Consider the following 21767-nt stretch of genomic DNA (forward strand, 5'->3'; position numbering starts at 1 on the left):
GATTGGTGGCAGGAACGTGAGGATAAGTAGAAAATGTCCTTGATTCAGGGCAGGGGACTGTCAGATTTCCTGAGTGGGAGCCGGGCCCCACCCCTTCTGGGCTCTGCAGGAATCCCAGTGTGAACCAGCTTCCAGCAGGATGCACAGTGGGGGCTTGGCCTAATTTTACTCCTTGAAAAATGTAAACATCTCCTGGAGAGCTACAGATACCTGATGAAAGCAAGAAGGACTCAGGGTGCTGAGCTGAAAGGAGAGCATCAGTCTTATCTCCTGACATCAGGGGCTGCCTTTGAGCAGAGACCTCAGGGCGTCTCTGAAGGCGAAAGGCCAAGTCACAGAAACCACTGCTCTCCAGAGCTAGTCGGAGCTGCAAATCACAGACCTCCTCGGTGTACACACAGCTCCCTCCCCCACGCCATCAGGCACAGAAATCATTATCGGCAGCAGCATCTCGGAATACAAAGGGCCCCGGCATGTATATATGTATGAAACACCGTGTTCTGGTTCACAAGGGAGGAGATGAAAGCTCCGGAATGAGGCTGGGAGGAGCCGAGATCTGGACGGCTGGGGATGCCGCTGTGGTGACAGCCGGCGGGAGGAAAATGATCACTTAATAGTCTGTGCTCCTTCTGCATTTCTGCGTCCTTTGTTTCCTGCATGCTGGCCCTGAGCCTGACACGTAGTAGGCACCCAAACCCATGTGGTGGGTCCCCGATGGCCTCCATCACAGCGTCTTGTCCGTGGTGAGACCCACTGCCAAAGGAGGTGTGAGGGAGTAATGGTGTTTTGTTCCCTCACAGGCTTGGCTTTTTTGTGGGGGCTCCTAATTCTCCTGAAATATCGGTGGCGGAAGTTAGAAGAAGAGGAACAGGCCATGTATGAGATGGTGAAGAAGATTATAGGTGCGTGGCCCCCTAGTGAAAAAAGGGCTGCCAGTGCCCGCTGGAAGGTCCTTGCCCTAAACGGTGTGCTCTCTCCTGCAGACGTGGTCCAGGACCATTATGTGGACTGGGAGCAGGACATGGAGCGCTACCCGTACGTAGGCATCCTGCATGTGCGCGACACCTTGATCCCTCCACAGAGCCGGTGAGTCCCTGGCTGGGGCACTGGGCGTGGGGTGAGGTGGGGTCTGACCCCAGTGAGCTCTACAGAAGGAAGCCCAGAGCCTCGCATCAGATGTCGACCAACAGCAGCACATCCCCCAGGGCCAAGAGTGGCACTGCTCCCCCTCCTGCTGCTCCCCAGCGTGCTCAGCTCTTTATGGAAGGATGAGCTAGAGAAGACGTATGAAAGCACAATCCCGCACCTCTGTAGACAGAACGCTAGCAGTGGTGGTACCTGTTGGGAGACCTTGGGCTCCACGTAGTAGCAGCACCCTCCCCCCAGGGCGCAAGTAGTGAAGGATCTCCCAGGTCTCTGCAAGTGGAAGCTCAGAGCTGCATGGGCACCAGGCACAGAACAGTCAGGTCTCCGGTTCCACTGCTCTGTGATTCTCATCGTCCCACATTCCTCTGTGGATATTATCAGCAGGCTGGAGTCCCTCATGGTTGCAGATGGTGGCCAACAGCAGTTAGGGCACTGTCTGCCTTGTCACAGCCAGCAGGGGACAAGTGGGCCTCCTGTTGCTCTCTTAGAAGCAAGAGAAAATGTTCCCAGTAGCCTCCAGTGACACACTCCTTGAGGCTCTGTTGACCAGAATTAGTTACTTGTCTGTTTATGAGTCAGTCACTGGCAAGGAGGAGGAGATTGTTTTTCAAACTTTTTAAACCATGACCCTCGGTCAGAAACACCTGTTACCTGCAAGTTTGTGGTCCAGTTCCCACACACGCATGTGCACACTCATGCATATACATGTAATTGAAAGCAAAGTTTCACACCAGTGAATGGGGTCAGCTTCCAGGGCACATGGCTTCATGGGAAAGGGTGGCAGGGCCATTGTCATGCACAGCTGCAGGGCACCTTCCACAAGGGCTGTGACTGCCAGGGTTGTACGCTGGGGTCTGACAAAACCGGGGTGGAGAAGGGGACAGAGTCGCAGGAGATAGCCAGCAGGGCCCCTAGCGTTAGCTCTGGTTGGAGTCCCTCCCCAGCAGACTCTGCTGTGTTTTCTGGCCAGATGCTGTCATCTGCTGGGTGGTGCTGAGAGCTCACCCTTGCTGAGTGCTTGCTGGGAGCCGGGAGACAGGCGCCGCTTGGAGCTCTCCACAGGTGGCGACTCACCATGGCTCACGCACGTAACAACAGGAGTGCCCCCATTTGATATATAAGGAAATTGAGGCACAGGGAAGTGAAAGAACGTGCTCATGTGATCATGAGCATCTCAGTCACCCTGTGCCACAGTTTTCTTATTCTAAAATGCAGGTGATCCTGCTGCCTTGCAGAGGGCTATGATGAAGAGAGACTTACTCATTCATTCACTTTATCCACAAATGTTTATTGAGCACCTACTCTATGCCAGATATTCTACTGGGTTACAGGGAGACAGCAGGAAGTGGAAGAAACAAAAATCCCTGCCCAGCTGGATCATTTGTTCTCAGGAAGGAGACAGATGACTAGATGCATAAGGAAAAGATGTGATATTAGGTAGTGATGAGCCCTGTTAGGTAGTGATAAGCCCTAAGGGTTAGTACCAAGGAGGTGGCCTCGAAGTTCATTAAGTCAGTGCCTGGCAGCCAGGTGCGGTGGCTCACATCTGTAATCCCAGTACTTTGGGAGGCTGAGATGGGTGGATCACATGAGGCTAGGAGTTCAAGACCAGCCTGGGAAACATAGTGAAACCCCGTCTTTACTAAAAATACAAAAATTAGCCAGGCATGGTGGTATGCGCCTGTAATGCTAGCTACTTGGGAGGCCAAGACATGAGAATCGCTTGAACCCGGGAGGCAGAGGTTGTAGTGAGCCGAGATCGTGCCATTGCATTCCAGCCTGGTGGCAGAGTGAGAACCTGTCTCAAAAAAAAAAAAAAAAAAAAAGTCAGTGTCTAGCACATGAGCATCATCCAAGGGCAGCATCCATCACGGCTTGGGCTTAAATGATATTCCACACACACATTCGCTTAAATAAGAGCCCGAGACGGCATTGCAGCTTGCCTGCAGCTGGAGCCACCACCCAAGCCTTTGTGCATTAGCATAGATGCCCCAGAGCTGCTGCCACTCAAGTAGCTGGCCCTCAGGGTCGGAGCCCCATGAACCCCAGACACCCACGCCCTGTTTGCCCTGTCTCTTGACTCACCTCCCAAGCCACCCAGTCGATCCAGGCCAAGCTACCCATGTCAGGAGACATTGGCTAGCCAGTCAGGTCTGCCCTATAGATGAGGGCCTGCTTGGGAATGACTGAGGGAGATGGGAAGAGCTGCTTCCTTGGGAAAAGCGTGCAGCTGATTGGAGCAGCTGGCCTGGGAAGGAGGGGCTGGAGTGAGGCACTGCCCACTCAGTGCAGGCCACCTGCTCAGGGAGCCAGTACCTTGGAGCTCAGTCTCCAGGGAGTGTGTGGCCTCAGCTAGACCAGCCAAGTGGGGGCTGCTGAATAGGCCCATGGGGTTTGGTTGATGGCAGGGCCTGACCCGTGGGGAAGCTCTAGCCCCCGCCCTGCCTCCTGACTCACTGGCCACCTTCATTTGTCCTCCCCTTCTGCCCCATGCATACATGCTCACATTCACTCTCTCCACATGTGGGGTTGTGGGGCTGTGCAGTACCATGCTTCACAAAGGGAAAAGATCAAAATGACCTTCCCTCATGGCTTGGGAACCTTCCTGTCTAGTCTGGAAGGAGCGAAGAAGGGGTGAGGGAGAGGCTGTCCAGCAGGGTACAAGGCCCTAGAGACCCACTAGAGAATGGACTCTGGCCACTGAAGGGGCCCTCCCTGTGGCCCTGGTTCCCTAGAGCAGCTCCAGCTTCTTGGCCTCCCCCGTCTGATGCTTAGCTCAGACCATCTCCTGGTGTGCTGTGGAGCGTAGATGCAGCAGCCCAGTGCTCACTCTTTAATGAACCCACCTGGAGCATCCAGATGCAGTGGTGGGGGTAGTGGCACTGGCCTGGCAAGGAGCCCTGCACAGCTGGAGACCTGGGGGTGCTCCAGACACCTCGGCCCTTTAGCTCCCTTTAATTGAATGTGTTTGGATCAGCAAAGGTTGAAGAATCAGTTCCTCATGGCCCAAGACATTTTTCTCCTCTGCAGTTGTCATGTTAGTACCTGCCAGCTTTTCCTCCCCTCCATAAATTCCCTGCTGGAGCTTAGAAATGGGTCCCCTTTGTAGGAAGGGCATCCACAGGCCGGCTTACCTCGGCAGTGCCAGGCAGAGCCCCGTCCCTGTCGTTGCAGGAGGCGCATGAAGCGTGTCTGGGATCGAGCTGTGGAGTTCCTGGCCTCCAACGAATCCCGGATCCAGACGGAGTCCCACCGCGTGGCCGGAGAGGACATGTTGGTGTGGAGATGGACTAAGCCCTCTTCCTTCTCCGACTCAGAGCGATAAGCCCCGGGCAGGGACTTGTTCCCGGTCAGCCTGTCCCAGGACAGTCCACTCCAGGGATGCAAGAGGGTCACCAGGCCTGCTGGTGCTGAATTCACACTTGCCTTGACTTTCGGCCTCATCCTGACACGATTCCAAAGGTCTGCTAGACTCTTAAAGGAGCTCGGCTTGCTAGGAAAATGTGGGCTTCCTTTAAAGGGAGGGGGAGAAGCCAGGGTGATGGCCCAGACTCTCTGCCCTGTTTTGCTGGCAGAAGAGGGGAGAAGGGTTTGCTTTTGGTGAACAGAAAACAAGCAGCAGCTGGCAGGCCCAGCAGACAAGCGTGGGGCTGGTGGGCTGGGGCATGGCCATACCCGGCTTGTCGCCTGACAGGGATGGCAGTTTGGGTAGCAGGGGATGGGGAGCAGCTTGGTCCATGTGCCTTCAGGGGATGTTACCTGGGAGCTCAAGGGTGAAGGGAGAAAGCCTGTGCTCTGGCTGGCCTCTTTATCCTGAAGGGGGAAGGTGCTAGAAATTAGAACAGTGACTGTAGGGGTACCACCTGGAAACACCACGCCCTGACACAGGGCCCCCAGGTCAGGAGGAGTGAGCAGCCCGTGCAGCCTCCTGGGAGGAGCCCTTAGTATGGACGGGCTGAGAGCCGAGAGGAGGGCCGGGTAGCCGTGCCGCTGCCGTCTCCAGGGCAGCCCCAGGGTGGGCACGCCTCAGTGTTGCTTCTCACAGAAGCTGCGACTCTAGACCAGGTCTGCAACCAGAACTCCGATTCAGGGAGCTTGGGAGCCCTGCGTCAGGGCCGAGAGCCCCGCACGTGCTGTGTGCGAAGATCGCCTTGCTTTACTGTGACCACAGCCCCCACCCGGGGCTGTTTAACCAGAACTTCAGCAGCGCAGCCGTCATATCTGTTACCCCAGCCGCAGCTCCTGGCTCGGGCGAGGCGCAGTGGCGGCAGGCTGCCCCCTGCCGGCCACACGGGAGCAGCGCCCGCACCGCCGCCCACCGGCCCTCCCGCTATCTCCTCAGCCCGCTCCCGGGGAGGCAGGCTCCAGAAACACCCCGGCAGGGGGCCTTATTAGTTAAGTTCGAGAGCCCTCTCCAGCGAGTCTCTTCCCCGTGTGTCGTCATCTGCAGGAAGCAGGAGACGGGGAGCAAACAGGAGATGCCACAGCTGCCTCCAGAAACATCCACCCCCTCTCTGGTCGTATTGGTATTTTTTGTTTCCTTAATAAAGCGCCAGTCTCCCTCATTTGAGCAATACTCCCTCATTTCCTCTGATGTCTGGATGATCAGCAGGGCTGGAATCTGAGCGCTGGCCCCGTGGTGAGGCCATGTTCTCATAATCAGGCTCCAGCCAGAAAAATAAGAAACACCGCAACAGGCTTCAGTATCAGGGTTGAAACTGCTGGATGAATAAACTATTTATTAAAAATGGATGTTTCTTGTCCATGGTTATTTCCCTTCCCCCCAAAGCTATGTCAAAGGAATGGCAATGTGTGGACTTCTTGAGCTCTGGGAGAGAGGGCTGGAAGGGAAGGTGGGAGAGGCAGCAGGACGTGGGCTCTGCAGTTCCTCGCAGACCTCTGGCCTCTGCCACTCAGTGACTAGTTCTCCAGCAGGCTGCATAACTCTCACAGCCTCAGTTTCCACATTTGTAACACAGCGTAATCACCCTGCCCTACAGAGTGGCTATGAGGATTGCAACAAGCAGGGCAGGGTGCCTGCCTGGTCTCAGTGGCTGGCCAGAAGTGGGTGCCTTTTTCCTGTGGCTCCATTTCTGCCTCCCCTCAAGACCCAGAGGTTCCCCTCGGGCACCCACCACCAGCACTGGGAGGAGGAGGAAGAAAGAGCAGGGTGAGACATCCTGTCTCCTCTGAAGCCCAACCATTGGGAAGACCGCTCGTTGCCCATCCATGCAGTCTGGCAGGCACATGGGGGCTCCCTTGCCTGGGCTGCTGAGTGTGCTTTAGGATCCCACTGCTCTTCCTTTTGCAGAGGCCCCAAGGTCAGTCACTCCGAGAAGGCAGCCAGTGCTGCCATGCCCCCCAGGACTTGCAGCCTATGGTGGTCACCTCTCCTGTTCACAGTGAGCACCCCCCCGTTACCCTCTGCTAGAGTCAAACAGTTGGGTCCATAGTCAAACAAAGGACCTGGAGGCACAACTCGGGAAAAAGGGAGCCTGTCTTTCCCTTTTCTCTTCTTCATGGCAGACTTTCCCTCTGCCACGTTTTGTCTTAAGCCAAGAACGGAGCTAATGCAGGACTCTATTTCTGTGAAGCTGTTTGGAGAGCAGGAATGAGATCAAAATAAACTAAATAACAAAAGGCCCCTGCCAGCCCGGCTCCTTCCTTTCTGGAACATGGAGCGCCTTGGCACAGAGGCCCCGAGGTGTGTCCTTGGCTTCGTCAGGCTGCAGACATTTCAGAGCAGGCTCTCCACCTTCCTCAGCTTCTCGGGGCCAAGTCCGCCTTTCAAGCAGCTCTTATTTCACAAGGGACAGTGCGGGGCAGTTCCCAGGTGGGTTTCCCAGGGCATCTTTGGGCTGGAGCAATTGCCGAGAAGTCCCAATTGCTCTGCCCAGATCCCTTCCGAGCGCTCCCTGGGCTGCAGACCTGTCTTTCCTTGGTGACAAACAGCCCTCTCCGGCCACAGTGGACACTGATAAGCTTCAGGGCCAGGAAAGGGGAGGCTGTACCCCACAAATCTCAGCCATGGACATCCACCCAGGAGCTCCCGGCCACCTTCCAGAGTCTTGACTCAGGAAGATGGTAAACATGGCCATTTGTCACTGACTTATCATAAGAACTGCGGTAGCAGCTGTTCCCCCTTAATTAATACACCATTGACTTTGAGCCTCAAAAGAAAAAAATCCCTTTGTTGAGGCAGGTGTGTGGACTCAAATCCATTATCCTGTCAGCCTCCCCCAAAAGGAAGGCACAGGAGAGTGGTTATACAGTAAGTCACCCAGCTTTTCCAAAACAGTCCTCCTGGGCATCCAGGCCAACCTCTCCACCTGTCCCCAGAGAAAGTTCTAGAGACAAGCAGAGAGTCTGAACAGAGGGTCCCATGACGTTCAGGGACAGAGAGGCAGGGGATGAGGGCAGGCAGGAGGACTCTGTGGGCACCGTGCCACCTGGTATCCCCATGTTTTCCCAGAGGTGACGTTGCACCCAGGTGGGGGTGGAGGCCTGGGGCTCAGCATCCTCAGCTCTGCCCTTCAGAGGCTGGAGATCTAGGGCAAACCACTTTATCCCTATATCTAGGCAAGTTACTACGTGAGGCTTTGTCTGGCTCATTCACTGCTGTGTCCCCAGCAATCAGAACACTGCCAGGCCCACAGGAGGCACTCAATAAATAGTCAAGAAATAGATGAATGGAAACCTCGATCCCAGAAGGAGGAGAGCCTGGTACTGAGGTTTTCTGTTTTGTTTTTGAGACAGACTCACTCTGTTGCCCAGGCTGGAGTGCAGTGGTGCAATCACGGCTCACTGCAGCCTCCACTCCATGGCTCAAGTGATCCTCCCACCCACCTCAGCTGCCTGGATAGCTGGGACCACAGGCACACGCCACCTGCCTGACTAATGTCTTTTTGTAGAGACGGGGTTTCGCCACACTTCCCAGGCTGGTCTCAACTCTGGGGCTCAAGTAATCGTCCTGCCTTGGGCTCCCAAAGTGCTAGAATTGCAGAAGTGAGCCACCATGCCCGGCCTGGCACTGGGTTTCTAAGGTCTGGATTCTTCCGGTTTCCTTTCAGGCTGGTTTTGTTTGCTCATGTTTCTTTTTCCAATCTGAGTGCGTCTGATCTGCCACAGCCCCAGCCCTCCGACTGCCTTGCAGCACACACCCCCCCCTGCAGGCTGCCTCTGGGAAGGCAGCCTTGTTCCGGACACAGAGGGGACGAGGCTGGACTGTCTGATATGGGACGAGGCTCCCAGCCTGGCCAGACAAATCGGCCAGGGGCAGCTGCGTTTACTTGCATTTCCTCGAGTGGGACAACCAGGGGAGCACCGAGGACCTGCCCAGCCCCCAGCATCACATGACAGAAGCAGCTGTGAAGATGGTCTAGCGGCCAGGCGGAAGATGCCCCTCTGCCAGGCACAGAACCACACAATCCCCAGAGTTTGTATAAGACGCTGGCCAGGAGGCCCTCCAAAACATGACTTCTCACCAGACCCATGAGTGACAGCTGAAGGCAGGTTTAACTTGGTTTCTAAAGAAAGCGATGAGATGTTTCTTCCTGCCAAAAGTGTGGCCCAGTTCATCACCGAGGCTCCTCCACGCAGGAGGATGACTGTCTCAGCATCGCAAGCGTGTGGTGAAACTCCAGGTATGGATGGCTACTTTGCAAACCATGAAAGTGCTGCCCACTAAGGGACCAGGACTGGGCTGCCCCGGCCAGGCAGATAAGCAGGAACAGTCCCGAGCAGAGTCTCAGAACGGGGAAAGAACTGAACGACAAGCTCTGAGAAGAGGTAGGGGAGGTATCACTGGTGATTACAGCCCAATCTCTAAGTTGCTGCTGTTAGTAAGGAGACAGGGGAAAGTACAGTAATTTTCTTCAATGAAAACAGGCAACAGAATTCCCTTTGCCTCGTTCCCCTTGCAATTAAGCCCTTCTCTGCAAATGAAATGATTTGGTTTTCATGGGACTAATTTGAGCACGTTGGAAGGACCGCTGAACTTTTTGATTGCAAACACCAGCATGTGCAAAACAGAATCCGGCAGCTACGCCAGGCTGGTGAGGCTGCCCTGCCGGTGGAGCTGAGGGCTTGAACAGGGCTAGGGTGGATAAACCCTGGCTGGGAGTCCAGCTCTGTCCCTAAGTCCACAACACTCTTCATGTGGCTGACCCTCTTCCTGTCTCCAGCTGCCATCTCCGCATCCAAACTGGGAAAGTTGGACTAGATCTGAGCTGACAGACTCAGAGGTCTCTGACATGCTTGGCGATGGAAGCGGGCTGAAGATGCCACACATTCCTTGCCACTCCTTTCATCAGGAAGTGGAGTCTACTTCGTCTCCCTCAAGTCTGCACTGGCCTCATGACTGCGTTGACCAGTGGAATATGGTGAGAAGGACACTGGCCAGGTCTGGTCTGAGGCCTCAGGAGGCCTTGCTGCCACCCCTTTTGCCCTCTTAGGCCCTGAGCCTCCACAGAAAGAGGTCCAGCCGCCCTGCTGGAGAGACCTAGCGGGGAGAGATGCCAGGCCAGCCCCCCGGTTCCAGCATCCCAGCTGACACACCAGATGCATGAGTGCAGGCACTTTGCACCAGCCCAGCTGCACCATGTAAACAGAGAAGGTGCTCCCACCACATGCTGCCCAAAGGGTAGACGCATGAGTAGATGATGGCGTCTTATGCCATCAAATTGCTGTTATTATAACTTTTTAACTTGAAATCGTTGAAGACTCACAAGATGATACAAAAATAGTACAGAGAGTTCATGTGTACCCTTCACCCAGCTTCCCCCAGTGATATATCCCACATAACCACAACACAGTATCGAAACAAGGAAACTGACCTTGATACAATCCTATTAACTTAGGTGGAGGCTGTATTTGGGTTTTACCAATTTTATGTGTGTGTGTGTGTGTGTGTGTGTGTGTGTGTGTGTGTGTGTGCGCGCGCGCGCGCACGCGCGCGCGCACACACACTTTTACGAAATGTCAGGGTGGCAGGCCTCAGAGTAGCTCCACCTAGGGGCAGGGGAAGCATCAGGTCCTGGGCGTGGGCCACATTTTCTAGAGGGCCTCTCTAGAGGACATATCTGAGAGGAAGAAGGGACCCCCCTCCCAACCAATCCCTGGGAGGGAGCACCATGGTAGGGCAGGGGCGGGGAGGGGGGGCAGAGCCCCATGCCCCCGTTGGGTCAGGGCACAGAACCATGCTTGGCGGCTGGTCAGAATCACAAGGACGCAGGGAAGAGGAGCAACCCTCAAAGGAAGGGATAACCACTAGGAGCAGAAGAAGAGAGGAGAGACATACATTGCAGAGCAAAGGAGAGCAGCCAGGGCAAACCCCGGGCACACAGACCCTAGGTGGGAGGGGAAGGACATTCCACACTGGACCCAGAATGAGCATCCAAGAGGTACTATGGGAACTGGGGGTGGCCCTGAGGGATAAGAGCCACTCATACAAAGAGTAGTCACTGAGGCCATTTGCCAAAATTCTGGTGCCAGAAAAGATCAGACTTCCCCACCCCTTTGAAAGTAGGCATGGCCATATGACTTCCTTTAGCCAATGAAATGTGAATGGAAGTGGCAAATGGCACTTCAAAACAGAACCAGCAAGAGCCCCTTCTTTTCCTCCGCCATGGTGTGGGGCTGCAGCTGGGGCTGCCCCTCAGCCTGGGTCCCAGAGCAACAGTGATGTGGAGCAGAAGCTCCAGCTGCCCCACAATGTGCAGTGTGACCGAGAAACCAACAGATGCCACACGTTCCTTGCCACTCCTTTCATCAAGAAGTGGAGTCTATTTCGTCTCCCTCAAATCTGCGCTGGCCCCATGACTGCATTGACCAGTGGAATATGGTGAGTAGGACACTGGCCAGGTCTGGTCTGAGGCCTCGGAACATAAGCCACCAAGAATCAGGGGTCTCGCTGCAGCACCTGCTGGCCTGTGCTGACTGGTACAAGTAACAGCCATCGCCATCTTCCCTGAGGGGAGGACACACCCTCGCATTGCTGTAGGGGAGGCAAGGGAACACCTGATTCCTTTACCCTCCAACATCCAGCGCCTGGAAGGTGGGGAATGGATGAGAAGGCTCTGGAAGGTCTATCCAGGCCCTGGGATATTCTGGCTCTGCTAAGCTTTGGTGCAGACACCCGAGCAGCATCTGGCAGACTCTGTAGTGAGGCGCTGCAGCCGATCTCTCCAAGCTGGCTACCCCTGCTGTGCAGTTACCACCTAGGCAAGGTCTGGTGTTCCCTGAAGAGAAGGATGAAGGAAGCGGTGCGCAGTAGGTGCACAGGCAAGGAGTCCTCATGCCACACAGACACGCCGGCTCCACCAGCAGCAGCCAGAGCCACGGCAGACAGGATGAGGTGCACATTCAGGCGCTGCATGGGCAGGGTAACAGTACGGGGAGGTCCATACAGCAGTACCCGGAGGGCCAGGGCCCATGCCCGCTAGTCAGCCTTGAACAAAGTTTGGTGGAAGAAGCCAGCAGGGCCCAACCAAGTCAGAGACTGTATAAAGGGGGAGGTAGAGTGGACACCCCAGAGGGGCCCATCTCACACAGGGACTCATGTGCAGAGCGCTGCTGCTGAGCGCAGGCCCTGTGTGGGGCAGGTGCCCATGATCCCCACCGGGATCTTGAAGGTGACTGGACAGGAGTGATGAGCCTGGGCCAGAGAGAGGGCAGTGCGTGCGTGTGCTCGCATGTGTGCGTGCTGCCACGCACGCGCAGCTTGTGCTCCAGCCACCCAGTGGGGGGAGGGGCTTCCTCTGAGACAAACACGCTCCATGTACCTTATCAAATTTGCAGATGCCACACAGCTGGGGGGAATGATGGCAAATATTCCAGATGACAGAGCTGGGATCTAAAGAGAAGCTGACAGGCCAGAGTGATGGGGTAGATCTAACGAGATGAAACTTAATAGGGACAAATGTGTTTATTTCACCTTATTTATTTATTTGTGTCCTGCCTCCACGTGCCGAGGAATTGGGAGGAACGAGGCTCACAGAAGATAAAAAGGGAAAGAACCACTGCCATGGGGGCCGCAGGGGCCTGGGGTGGGGAGGGCCGGGGGTCTGAGGTCCCGCGTGGGCTTAGGGGTTTAATGATGATGGTCAGGTCTATGGGCAACAGTGGCTGGCAGGGGCAGGGTTGGTTTGCAATATTAATAAAGGTGTAGCATCCAAGCTGGGGAGGGCAGTAGGGGCTCAGGAGCCAGGGCACCAGGGTTTGAAGCCCAGGTCCTGTTGGGCAGGGACCCAGCCTCCTCCACACCCTGTCTCTCCTTCCCTGTGACCAGGGCACCGCCAGCCCCTCCCTTTACACATCTCCCAGTGTGGCCGGGGCCTCTGAGATCCCCCAAAGTGCAGGGAAAACAGGTCAGCTTTGCAAGAACTCTCTCTCCACTCTCTCACCAAAGCTGACAGGGCCAGGCTTGGAGTTTCAGCAGCAGCTGAGGGTTGGCAGTTAGGGACCTCTCTCCCTTCTGGAAGGCACCTCCCAGTGCTCCAAGGGGGTTCTTACTGGGCCTCTCTCTGGGCTCTGGTTGGGAAGAAGATTCAGCAGGAAGTCAGTCACTTGCTCTAAACATCATAGGAGGGAGGGCTAGGCTGGTTCTGAGGACACATAAGCGGGCAGCACTGGGCTTTGTGAGCGGAGCCTCTGAAAACAAACCCCAGCTCTACAAGAGGAGGAAGGCCTTGGGCTGCCCCAAGAGGTAGTGAGGCTTCTGTCCCTGGAGGTATGTAAGCAGAGACTACATGGCCACTGAGCAGGAATGCTAGCCCTGAACGGGCGGACAGAGCTGGCTGTGCTGGTCTTGCCCCACGCCGAGACGGTGTGGTTCTGGGCAAGCTTTGGTGAAAGCTGGCCCGGGCTTCTCACCCAGAGGAATCCAAATCCTCCTGAACGTGGTTCCTCTCCCTTCGGAGCTGTTTGCTGGGTCTCCGTAAAATGAGAAATGGAAGGAGTTTGAGTAGCAGCCAGGGCTGGGGTTCCTGAGCATGACTGGGGCACTGTGGCCCTGGAGTGTGGCCAAGGTTCACAAAAGGGGGACTCCAGACCTCTGGGAACCAGAATGGCCCTGAGTCCCGCCCCTCATGCTCCTGCACAGCTCCTCACCCCGCATGTGGCCTTGTGCCCTAGGAAGCCCTGCCATGCTCTTCCCTGCTCCTTGTCCTTTGAGGGGCAATGAAGCCTGAACCCCAGCCCTGCCTCTCAGCACTACTGAGAACCCAACAGAGCTGGGTATCTGCTGGGCAGGGCTGGGCACAAACCTGCAGGAAGATGTCACTGCCACTCCCCCAAGGGTCAGTGTGAGACTAGGCCCAGACCAGCCCCCCAAATGCAGACTCCTGAGGCCCTGTCAGGCTCTGAGTGAGGGCCTCAGATCTGGAGGGGAGGGGCGCAATGGGATCAGACCCGTCTGCACTGAAGCCCCACTCACGCCACACACAGATATTTTCACACCCCATTATCCCCTTGCCTTCTTTCCCCTCCCCATCAGAAGATAAGGTGGGAGGGGGCAGGTGGCTCACTCCTCACCCTTTGCTATCCCTGGAGGGCTTCCAGGAGGCGGAGTCAATCCAGCTGCAGAGTCTGGAGGAGAAGGAGTGTGTCCATGTGGGGCCGCAGGGCCTGGTGGGGAAATAAGAACCAGCCAGAGAGGGACGAGCAGGTGGTGGGGGGCGGATGGCAGCACCTTTCACAGCATAGCTGGCAAGGCCTGGGCCCTGCATTCCAGTCCCAGGCTCAGCGGCTTCCTGACTTCCCGGCTGGGTGGCCTTAGATGACACACTTTCTCTGAGCCTCCCATTCACATCTGTATAATGGGAATGACACAGGCACCAACGTCGAAACTGTTGGACGGATTAAATGGCGTAGTGGACCAAGCCTGGCCCCAGCAGTATCTGTTGTTCTCATTATGATGAAAATGTGTGGCTGCAGAGAGTATAACTAAGAATAAACAGATGGAAGTAACCAGCATTCAGACTGCAGGTAATGCTAAGGAACTTTCAGAGGCAGAAGCGTCTCTGCCTGGAGCAGCCCCTGCAAGGTGCTGAGCCCCCTGTGCCGGGAGCATTCAAGCACCAGGTCGAGGTAGGGAAATGCCTGTGGGGGAGGGTGTTCGAGGGCGGCCAGCAGGGGTCAGTGGTGCAGCAGGAGGGGAGCAAGGCCAACCTCCCCACCAGTTCTGGGGACAGGGGTGACACCAGGACCAGGCTGCCTTGCTTCAGGGCAGAGTCCCCAGCCACTGGCCCTAAGCCCAGGCTGGGAGCTCTGACGAGTGTCCTGCAGGGGTCAGGCCAGGGCACAGACAGCAGCCAGGCTGGGCTGGGGCCACGGGAGAGGGGAGCTCTGAGGCCTCCAGTGAGGAGCCCCAGGCTGAACACAAGGGGCTCCAGGCAGGCTGTGGGGCTGGAGCAGGGGTGCTGGAGTCCCAGAAGACAGAGCTCTGGTACAAACCCTCAGAAGGGTCACTTGCACGGCCAGCATGGGGCCTGCTGATCAGGTTCTCTGTGTCTGAGTCTCCCAGGCCTTGTGTGTGAGGGTGGAGATTGTCTTCCCCTCCTGAGCACCACAGAGCAGCCTGCCAGGGTCCATCGAACCCCACCCCCAGCACTGAGCCCTCTCAGCTCCACTGGGGGCCTCCTGGGGCCAGGAGACTGAGGATGAGGAGACCGGGCCCTGGGAAGGCCAGGGATGCAGCCCTGTCCCCAGACCTTCGTCCCAGCTGACACAGCCAAACAGAGACACCCAGGATTCTCCCTCTTTGGCCCTCCAGGGCCACAGAGCATGGGGCCCGAGACCAGGCTGCCCTGGAGAGAAGGGGGTGTGGCAGGCAGAGCATGCAGCTGTCCCCCACTCTGGAGAGGAGGGGAGCGCCTGATGCATTCCTGCAGCCTGCCCTGGTGCACAAAGCTCCCAGAGCCGGCTGTTGGGGGTCCCAGAAGGAGATGAGGGACTTACTACTGCATCTGACTCTCTGAGGCTCCCATTCAGAGAGGGCAGCTGCAGCCCCAGGGACTGAGGCAGGGAAGCTAGGTCCAGGCAAGAGCGGGCACTGTCTCACAGCTGTGGAGTCAGACACAGAGGTGGCTGGGATGCCCTCTGCCCACTGGGGCCTGGCCAGCCCAGCCCCTCAGGAATGGGGGTAGGTCTCTCCTGGCCTCCCCTGGGGGAGGCTGAGTCAGAGCAGGGCAGCCAGGAGGGAAGGGGGCAGGCTGAAGGCTGAGCAGAAAGGGCACAGGTCCCTGGCAGGTGGACTATTTTGGAGCTAAAGGAAGCTGATGTCCCCCACCTCCACTCCCACCCCAGGAAAGGCTCTGCTGAAAGGGGAGAGTGACCCAGCTGACAGTGCTCAGGAGGGATCTTGGGGCTTCAGGGTGGCTCCAGGGACATAGGGAAGGTTCCCTGCCAAAACCAAGCCAGAGCCAAAACAAACAAAACCTCTCCTAAGAGGAAGAACCTGAAATCCCACCATTACAGATCCACTCTTTTAGCTTAACACTTTGTCCTTTTTAAAAATGCAAACCTCTCAGAGTCTCACCTACAAGTAGCTTTGTCAAAGGAGAGAAGAGAGAGGTTGCGTAGCCTCGTGGTGAAGAAAAATGGCAGAGGTGCAGCGAGAGAGCGGGCGGGGCTCCCAGGACTTCCTTGCGGGCTACACAGCTCTGGCTAACGGCCAGCTCTAAGAACACCTGCAGGAGAAGGGGGTTCTGAGTCTCCCTGTTCTGCTCCTGTGTGCAGGGAGTGAACAGACTCATGCCACTCCACTGAAGACAGCATGCACACAGGCACATGCCCTCACATACATGGAAACGTGCACACCTGTGCACACACGTGCATATGAGAAACTATATATGCAAACCTGCACCCTCACCCTTCAAGTCATGCATTAACAGGGAACCCAAGAAACGTAAGACCCTGAGGCCAGATGACCCATGGGGGAAGGGAGGGGGCAGAGTCTCCACTGCATGCTCCTAATACCTCTCTGGAGTGGCTGCTGTGAGCTACGTCCCGTCCAGGGTTTGCTTTCTAACGTAGGGTCAAAGCTTCCAGCCAGTGAATATTTGCGGCGCATCAGGAAGCTGCTGAAGGGCCTTGTGGTAGCTGAGAAGTGGAGCAATTAACCCTTAGCGAGAATTTGTTTATCCCATCATCATCTGTCTCTGACTCCCGCAGGCTCGGTCCCTCTCTGAGCCCTTAGCCATGCCACCTGTGCTGATCCACCTGCGTCCTTTGGCGCTTCAGCAGGGCAAGGTGGGGGGTCCACACTGGTGCATGAGCCCATATACTAGGGGCTTCCTTTTTTCCTTCCCCGCTACCTTTTTTTTTTTTTTTTTTTTTTTTTTTTGAGACAGAGTCTCACTCTGTCATCCAGGCTGGAGTGCAGTGGCAAAATCTTGGCTCACCGCAACCTCCGCCTCCCAGGTTCAAGCAATTCTCCTGCCTCGGCCTTCTGCGTAGCTGGGATTACAGGCACGTGCCACCACACCCAGCTAATTTTCTGTATTTTTAGTAGAGATGGGGTTTCACCGTGTTAGCCAGGATAGTCTCGATCTCCTGACCTTGTGATCTTCCCATCTTGGCTTCCCAAAGTGCTGGGATTACAGGGGTGAGCCACTGCGCCTGGCCCCTTCTTTTTTTAAAGGTCAGTTTGTTATAAAAGTGACACATGGCTGGGCGCGGTGACTCACACCTGTAATTCCCACACTTAAGGAGGCCAAGGCGAGTGGATTGCTTGAGCTCAGGAGTTCAATACCAGGTCAACATGGCAAAAACCCATCTCTACAAAAAATTAGTCAGGCGTGGTGGTGTATGCCTGTAGTCTCTCTGCAGGAGGCAGAGGAGGCCGTGAGCCAAGATCACACCACTGCACTTCAGCCTGGGTGACAGAGCGAGACTCTGTCTCAAAAAACAAAAAAGTGACATGGACATAATTTTTAAAAGTCAAATAGGATCTCATGGCTGCGAGAAAGAACATCCGTCCCTGCCCCATCCCCAGGCCTACTTCCACCTCTGTTGGCTGACTGAGCTCTGCGTAGCATGCATACACAACAAATTCATGGTTCTTTCATTTTGGGTTTTATCTATTGACTTATCAAAGATTGTATTTTAACGTCCCATTAGGAGGATTTAACTGGCCCATTGCCCACTCCCCCCCCATCCTGCCTCTATGCTTACCCTACAATTTTTATTCACTCAGCATCCCATGCTTACATTAGTGTTACAACATGTAAATATTATTCTAGCTACACCATACAGCATATTAGGATTATAGTCCTTTAATGTAAAACTTTCTGGGCAGGGCGCAGTGGCTCACGCCTGTAATCCCAGCACTTTGGGAGGCTGAGGTGGGCAGATCACGAGGTTAGGAGTTCAAAACCAGCCTGACCAACATGGTGAAACTTCATCTCTACTAAAAATACAAAAATTAGCCAGGTATGGTGGCACATGCCTGTAATCCCAACTACTCAGGAGGCTTAGGCAGGAGAATCGCTTGAACCCAGAAGGCTGAGGTTAGTGTGAGCCAAGATGGTGCCACTGCACTCCAGCCTGGGTGACAGAGTGAGACTCCATCTCAAAAAAAAAAAAAAAATGGTTCTTAAAGTTAATTTTAACTTGGTTGGTTGTTTGTTTATTCCCTGAGGTTTTTTGTTTGTTTGTTTTTGAGACAGGGTCTCACTCTGTCACCTAGGTTGGAGTGCGGTGGCGCCATCATGGCTTATTACAGCCTCAACCCCTTGGGCTGGAGAGATTCTCCCAAGTAGCTGGGACTACAGGTGCGCACCACCACACCTGGCCAGTTTGTTGTTGTTGTTGTTGTTGTTGTTTTTTGAAGAGATGGGTATCCTTAAATTGCCCAGGCTGGTCTCAAACTCCTAGGCTCAAGTGACCCTCCCACCTTGGCCTCCCAAACTGTTGGGATTTACAGTCCTGATCCACTAAGCTCGGCCCCTGAGATTTCTATGCACCTTCATCAGTTTATCCTCAAACTCTCTGACCAGACTTTAAACCTCCTCTCTAGGCAGTCACATACCTCTGGTAATCTGATCAGTCTGTTGTTCCTTTGTTCTTCCCTCCCTGGAGCACTGTGTAGGCCTGCAGAGCCCTTAGGCCCTGGGACTCCCCTCCACCACTCCCCAGCATCAGACTCCCTGCCTCCCAAACGTCATGCCATTCTCTTTCTTGGCTTATGTCCTCATTTTGGCGGAGGGCATTACCTGAGATCTTTCACCTGATCCCCCTGCCTTGGATGTTCATGGAACGTCCAGTTTCAGAGACTTTTGCCTTGTTCCTTGTTGGATCCCTTGGCGGTCGGCCCGTCCCTAAGTGGAGAGGGAGCTAGTCCCCACCTGCCTGTCACTCTTCACCTCTCTGAGCTGCGCTTTCTCGTCTGCGGTCCTCTCTGGCTCGTTCTCCCTGCGTTTGCAGGCACACACCTTTTCCCCCTTTGCTAACATTTAGCTGGGTTCTTGGATACAGTGCTTAGTTCACAGTGGGGATGAACTGGAAGCATGTCTCTGATTTCTTATTATAAATCCCACGAGACCTAGTGCAGTGCCTGGTACCTAGCAGGCGCAGCATAGATGGATAAATGAACAAATGAAGAAATGACAAAGAGACAATCCTCTACCCTCAAAAGGCTCACAGCCCAGTTGGGTGGCGGATGCAGGTTGGAAGGAAGGGGAAACAAATGTGCAGAGAACCTTGCCAGAACTCAGTGTGGGGCGGGTGCCGTAGGTGGCTGTGGCACCAAGGCACTTTTGGAACTCAGCAGAGGGCACGTACATCGGCTGCACAAGCAGGGAGGGCTTCCTGAAGGAGACTGCCTGCTGATTAGGGTAAGATATGGGAATGCCAAGAAGAGGAGATTGGTAGATGGAGGGAGTCGCTGGGCAAGGTTATCTGGGCAGCCAAGCTCAGGGAGCAGGTGGAGAGGTGAGGGAGGAGGGGCTCTCAGACTGGGTCAGACTCGCCCCATCACTACGGGAACTCCCACAGCCTGGGTAGGAGCATGCAGAAGGCTGTGCCTGAGAGGCCAGGTGTGCAGAGGAAAAGGGTGTCCTCCACATGAGAGGTGAAGGCTGAGCAGTGGCCGGAGGGACCCCACGGCAGGCGAGCAGCAGTGCAGTGAAGACCAGGAAAGAGAGGTTAGAAGAGGATGAGCTGGGGGTACTAGTGGACCCCGTACTGGGAAAGGGCAGCCAGCATGAACCCATAGAGCCCCACAGAGGGCAGTGGGACTGGAGACCAAAATGGTGCTGCAAACACAGCAGGGGACATGCCTTGAACTGGGTTTTCTTCCTGGTTTGGTCACTGACTAGCTGTGCGCTCTTAGGCTAGTGACTCGTGGTCCTTAGGACTCAGTTTCTCCATTTATAAAATGGGGATAGTGTAGCCACATCTCTCTACCTCCACCGTCTGCACCGTCACCTCCAGCCTGACAAATGCAAAACATCCGCACTGGCCTGGTTCCCTTCCTTGACCCCAAGGCTGGCTTCATGATACACAAAATCAGTCCCATGCTCAGAAAGGCCCTAGTATTTCATTTTGCACAAGGCTTCATAGATTGTTTAGATTAGGATTAACCCCTATCCACTCAAAGGAGAAGCCAGAGTCTCTCTCTCTCTCTCTCTCTCTCTGTCTCTCTCATTCTCTCTCTCTCTGTCTCTCTCATTCTCTCTTTCTCTCTCTGTCACACACACACACACGACACACAGACACACACACTTCTGACCCTCTTCTCCGCCTCTCTCCCCTGGCTCCCTCTGCTCCAGCCACACTGGCCTCCTGGCTCCTGCCCCAGGGCCTTTGCACTCACAGCGCCTCTTTCTGGCTTCCTCTTCCCACATCTACACACTGGCAATCCCACCTCCTCAAGCCTCTGCTCAAAAGACACCTCAGTCAGGCCTTCCCCGACCCGCTTCGTTAACACCGAAACCCCCAACACACCCCACCATTAATTCGCTGTATTTTTTTCTCTACCACACTACCATCTACCTTCTACTTGTTTTACTTTTCAAAAAATTTTTAGGCCGGGCATGGTGACTCACTCCTGTAATTCCAGCACTTTGGGAGGCCAGGGCAGGTGGATCACCTGAAGTCAGGAGTTCGAGACCAGCCTGACCAACATGGCGAAACCCCGTCTCTACTAAAAATACAAAATTAGCAGGGCGTGGTGGCGCATGCCTGTAATCCCAGCTACTCGGGAGGCTGAGGAAGAATTGCTTGAACCTGGGAGGTGGAGGTTGCAGTGAGAGCTGAGATCGCGCCATTGCACTGCAGCCTGAGCGACAAGAGTGAGACTCCATCTCAAAAAATAAAAGATAAAAAATGTTAGCTGTCTATCCGTTACCATCAAGGGTTTTTGTTGGTTTTGCTCCCGCTTCACCCCACTAGCCAGGTCTGTGCCTGGCCCAGAGCAGGAGCGCAGCCATGTGTGTGGAATGAGTGAGGCGGTGATGTCTCCCCAGAGCCTCACAGCGGGGGGGACCCCCCCCAGTGAATGTGGCAGGCAGCATGTACACCCGGCTTGACAGGTGAAGAAACAGGCCTGGAGCTGCAGGGAGGGCTGCCACACAAAACACAGGACCCCACTGAGACTTGAGTCATGTGGGGTTAAATTCAAATGTAACTGGCCATCTGGTATTTCATTTGCTCTCTGGCCACCTTAACGACGGGGACTTGCCTGAGGTCACCTACAATTCAGCCTAGACGATTCAGTCTAGACCCAGCCCCCCACCTCTGACCCCAGCTCCCCATCTGCTTGGGGCTGCCCTTCCCAGCACTGCCTTGGGGACACTGTCACTGTCCCAGTCTGGGAAGTTGAACTGGCTTCTCGCCTTCCAGGCCTAATTTTATCTGCATCTGCAGGGGCTGGAAACAGCGCCAGAGGAGCTCTGGGGACTGAGCAGGCCCAGGCCTGCAGGCGGCCTCAGAATTTAGGCCGGGTGTGGTAACCCACGCCTGTAATCCCAGCCCTTTGGGAGGCCAGGGCCAGTGGATCACCAGGGGTCCGGGTTTCTGCCTTGGCCTTGTCCAGGGGTGCAGGCAGCTGGGGGGCAGCTAGGCAAAATAAGAGAGCGATGTGAGGGAGAACGCTTGCATGGCCTTCAGGTCTCCAGGGCTCAGGAGGGCCCCACGGCCCTATGGACCCTCGTGGCCAGGCCTCACTATGTGTCACCTGATGGCTGCTGCAGCTTCCCGGGGGTGCCCCAGAATCTCAGAGCCTCCCAGGGGATTCTCAACCAGGTGTGAGAAGTCAGAAGCCGTGCCTCAGTTTCCTCATCTGTGTAATTAAGGGATAATAATGGCACTTTCCCCATAAAGTTACTGGAAGATTGATAGAGTTGATACATATTCATGGTTATAACAGGGCCTAGCACACAATAAGGGCTTTATAGCCAGGTGTGGTGGCTCATGCCTGTAATCCCAGCACTTAGGGAGGCTGAGGCAGGTGGATCACGAGGTCAGGAGTTCAATACCATCCTGGCCAATATAGTGAAACCCTGTCTTAAAAATAAATAAATAGGGCCGGGCGCGGTGGCTCAAGCCTGTAATCCCAGCACTTTGGGAGGCCAAGGAGGGTGGATCACGAGGTCAAGAGATCGAGACCATCCTGGTCAACA

General features: G+C 55.2%; 1 protein-coding gene and 1 long non-coding RNA gene across 3 annotated transcripts in view; one reads left to right on the top strand and one right to left on the bottom strand.

Annotated features, from left to right (window-relative positions):
* The window catches only part of LEMD2 (LEM domain nuclear envelope protein 2), a 33831-nt gene that overhangs the window by 11602 nt on the left and 462 nt on the right, over positions 1–21767 (top strand). Inside the window, exons 7-9 of one of the 2 annotated variants that reach the window (XR_005199060.1) lie at positions 801–902; positions 984–1086; positions 4321–4848. Coding sequence is in view for 1 of the 2 variants with exons in the window: in XM_017522644.1 (XP_017378133.1) it covers positions 801–902; positions 984–1086; positions 4321–4471 (356 nt within the window). In the remaining variant the exon portion in view is untranslated. Of the gene's footprint in view, positions 1–800; positions 903–983; positions 1087–4320; positions 5899–21767 lie in introns of those variants that run through there. The other variant, XM_017522644.1, reaches the window with a different exon arrangement.
* Positions 12119–21767, bottom strand: part of LOC108300029 — a 13398-nt gene continuing 3749 nt past the window's right edge. The window contains exons 2-3 of the long non-coding RNA XR_005199061.1: positions 13678–13770; positions 12119–12675 (exon numbers count right to left, since the gene is read on the bottom strand). This is a non-coding gene — a long non-coding RNA (uncharacterized LOC108300029). The remainder of the gene's footprint in view (positions 12676–13677; positions 13771–21767) is intronic.

This window comes from Cebus imitator, unplaced genomic scaffold (genome assembly GCF_001604975.1).
Source record: "Cebus imitator isolate Cc_AM_T3 unplaced genomic scaffold, Cebus_imitator-1.0 Scaffold24, whole genome shotgun sequence".
NCBI classification, from domain to species: Eukaryota; Metazoa; Chordata; class Mammalia; order Primates; family Cebidae; genus Cebus; species Cebus imitator.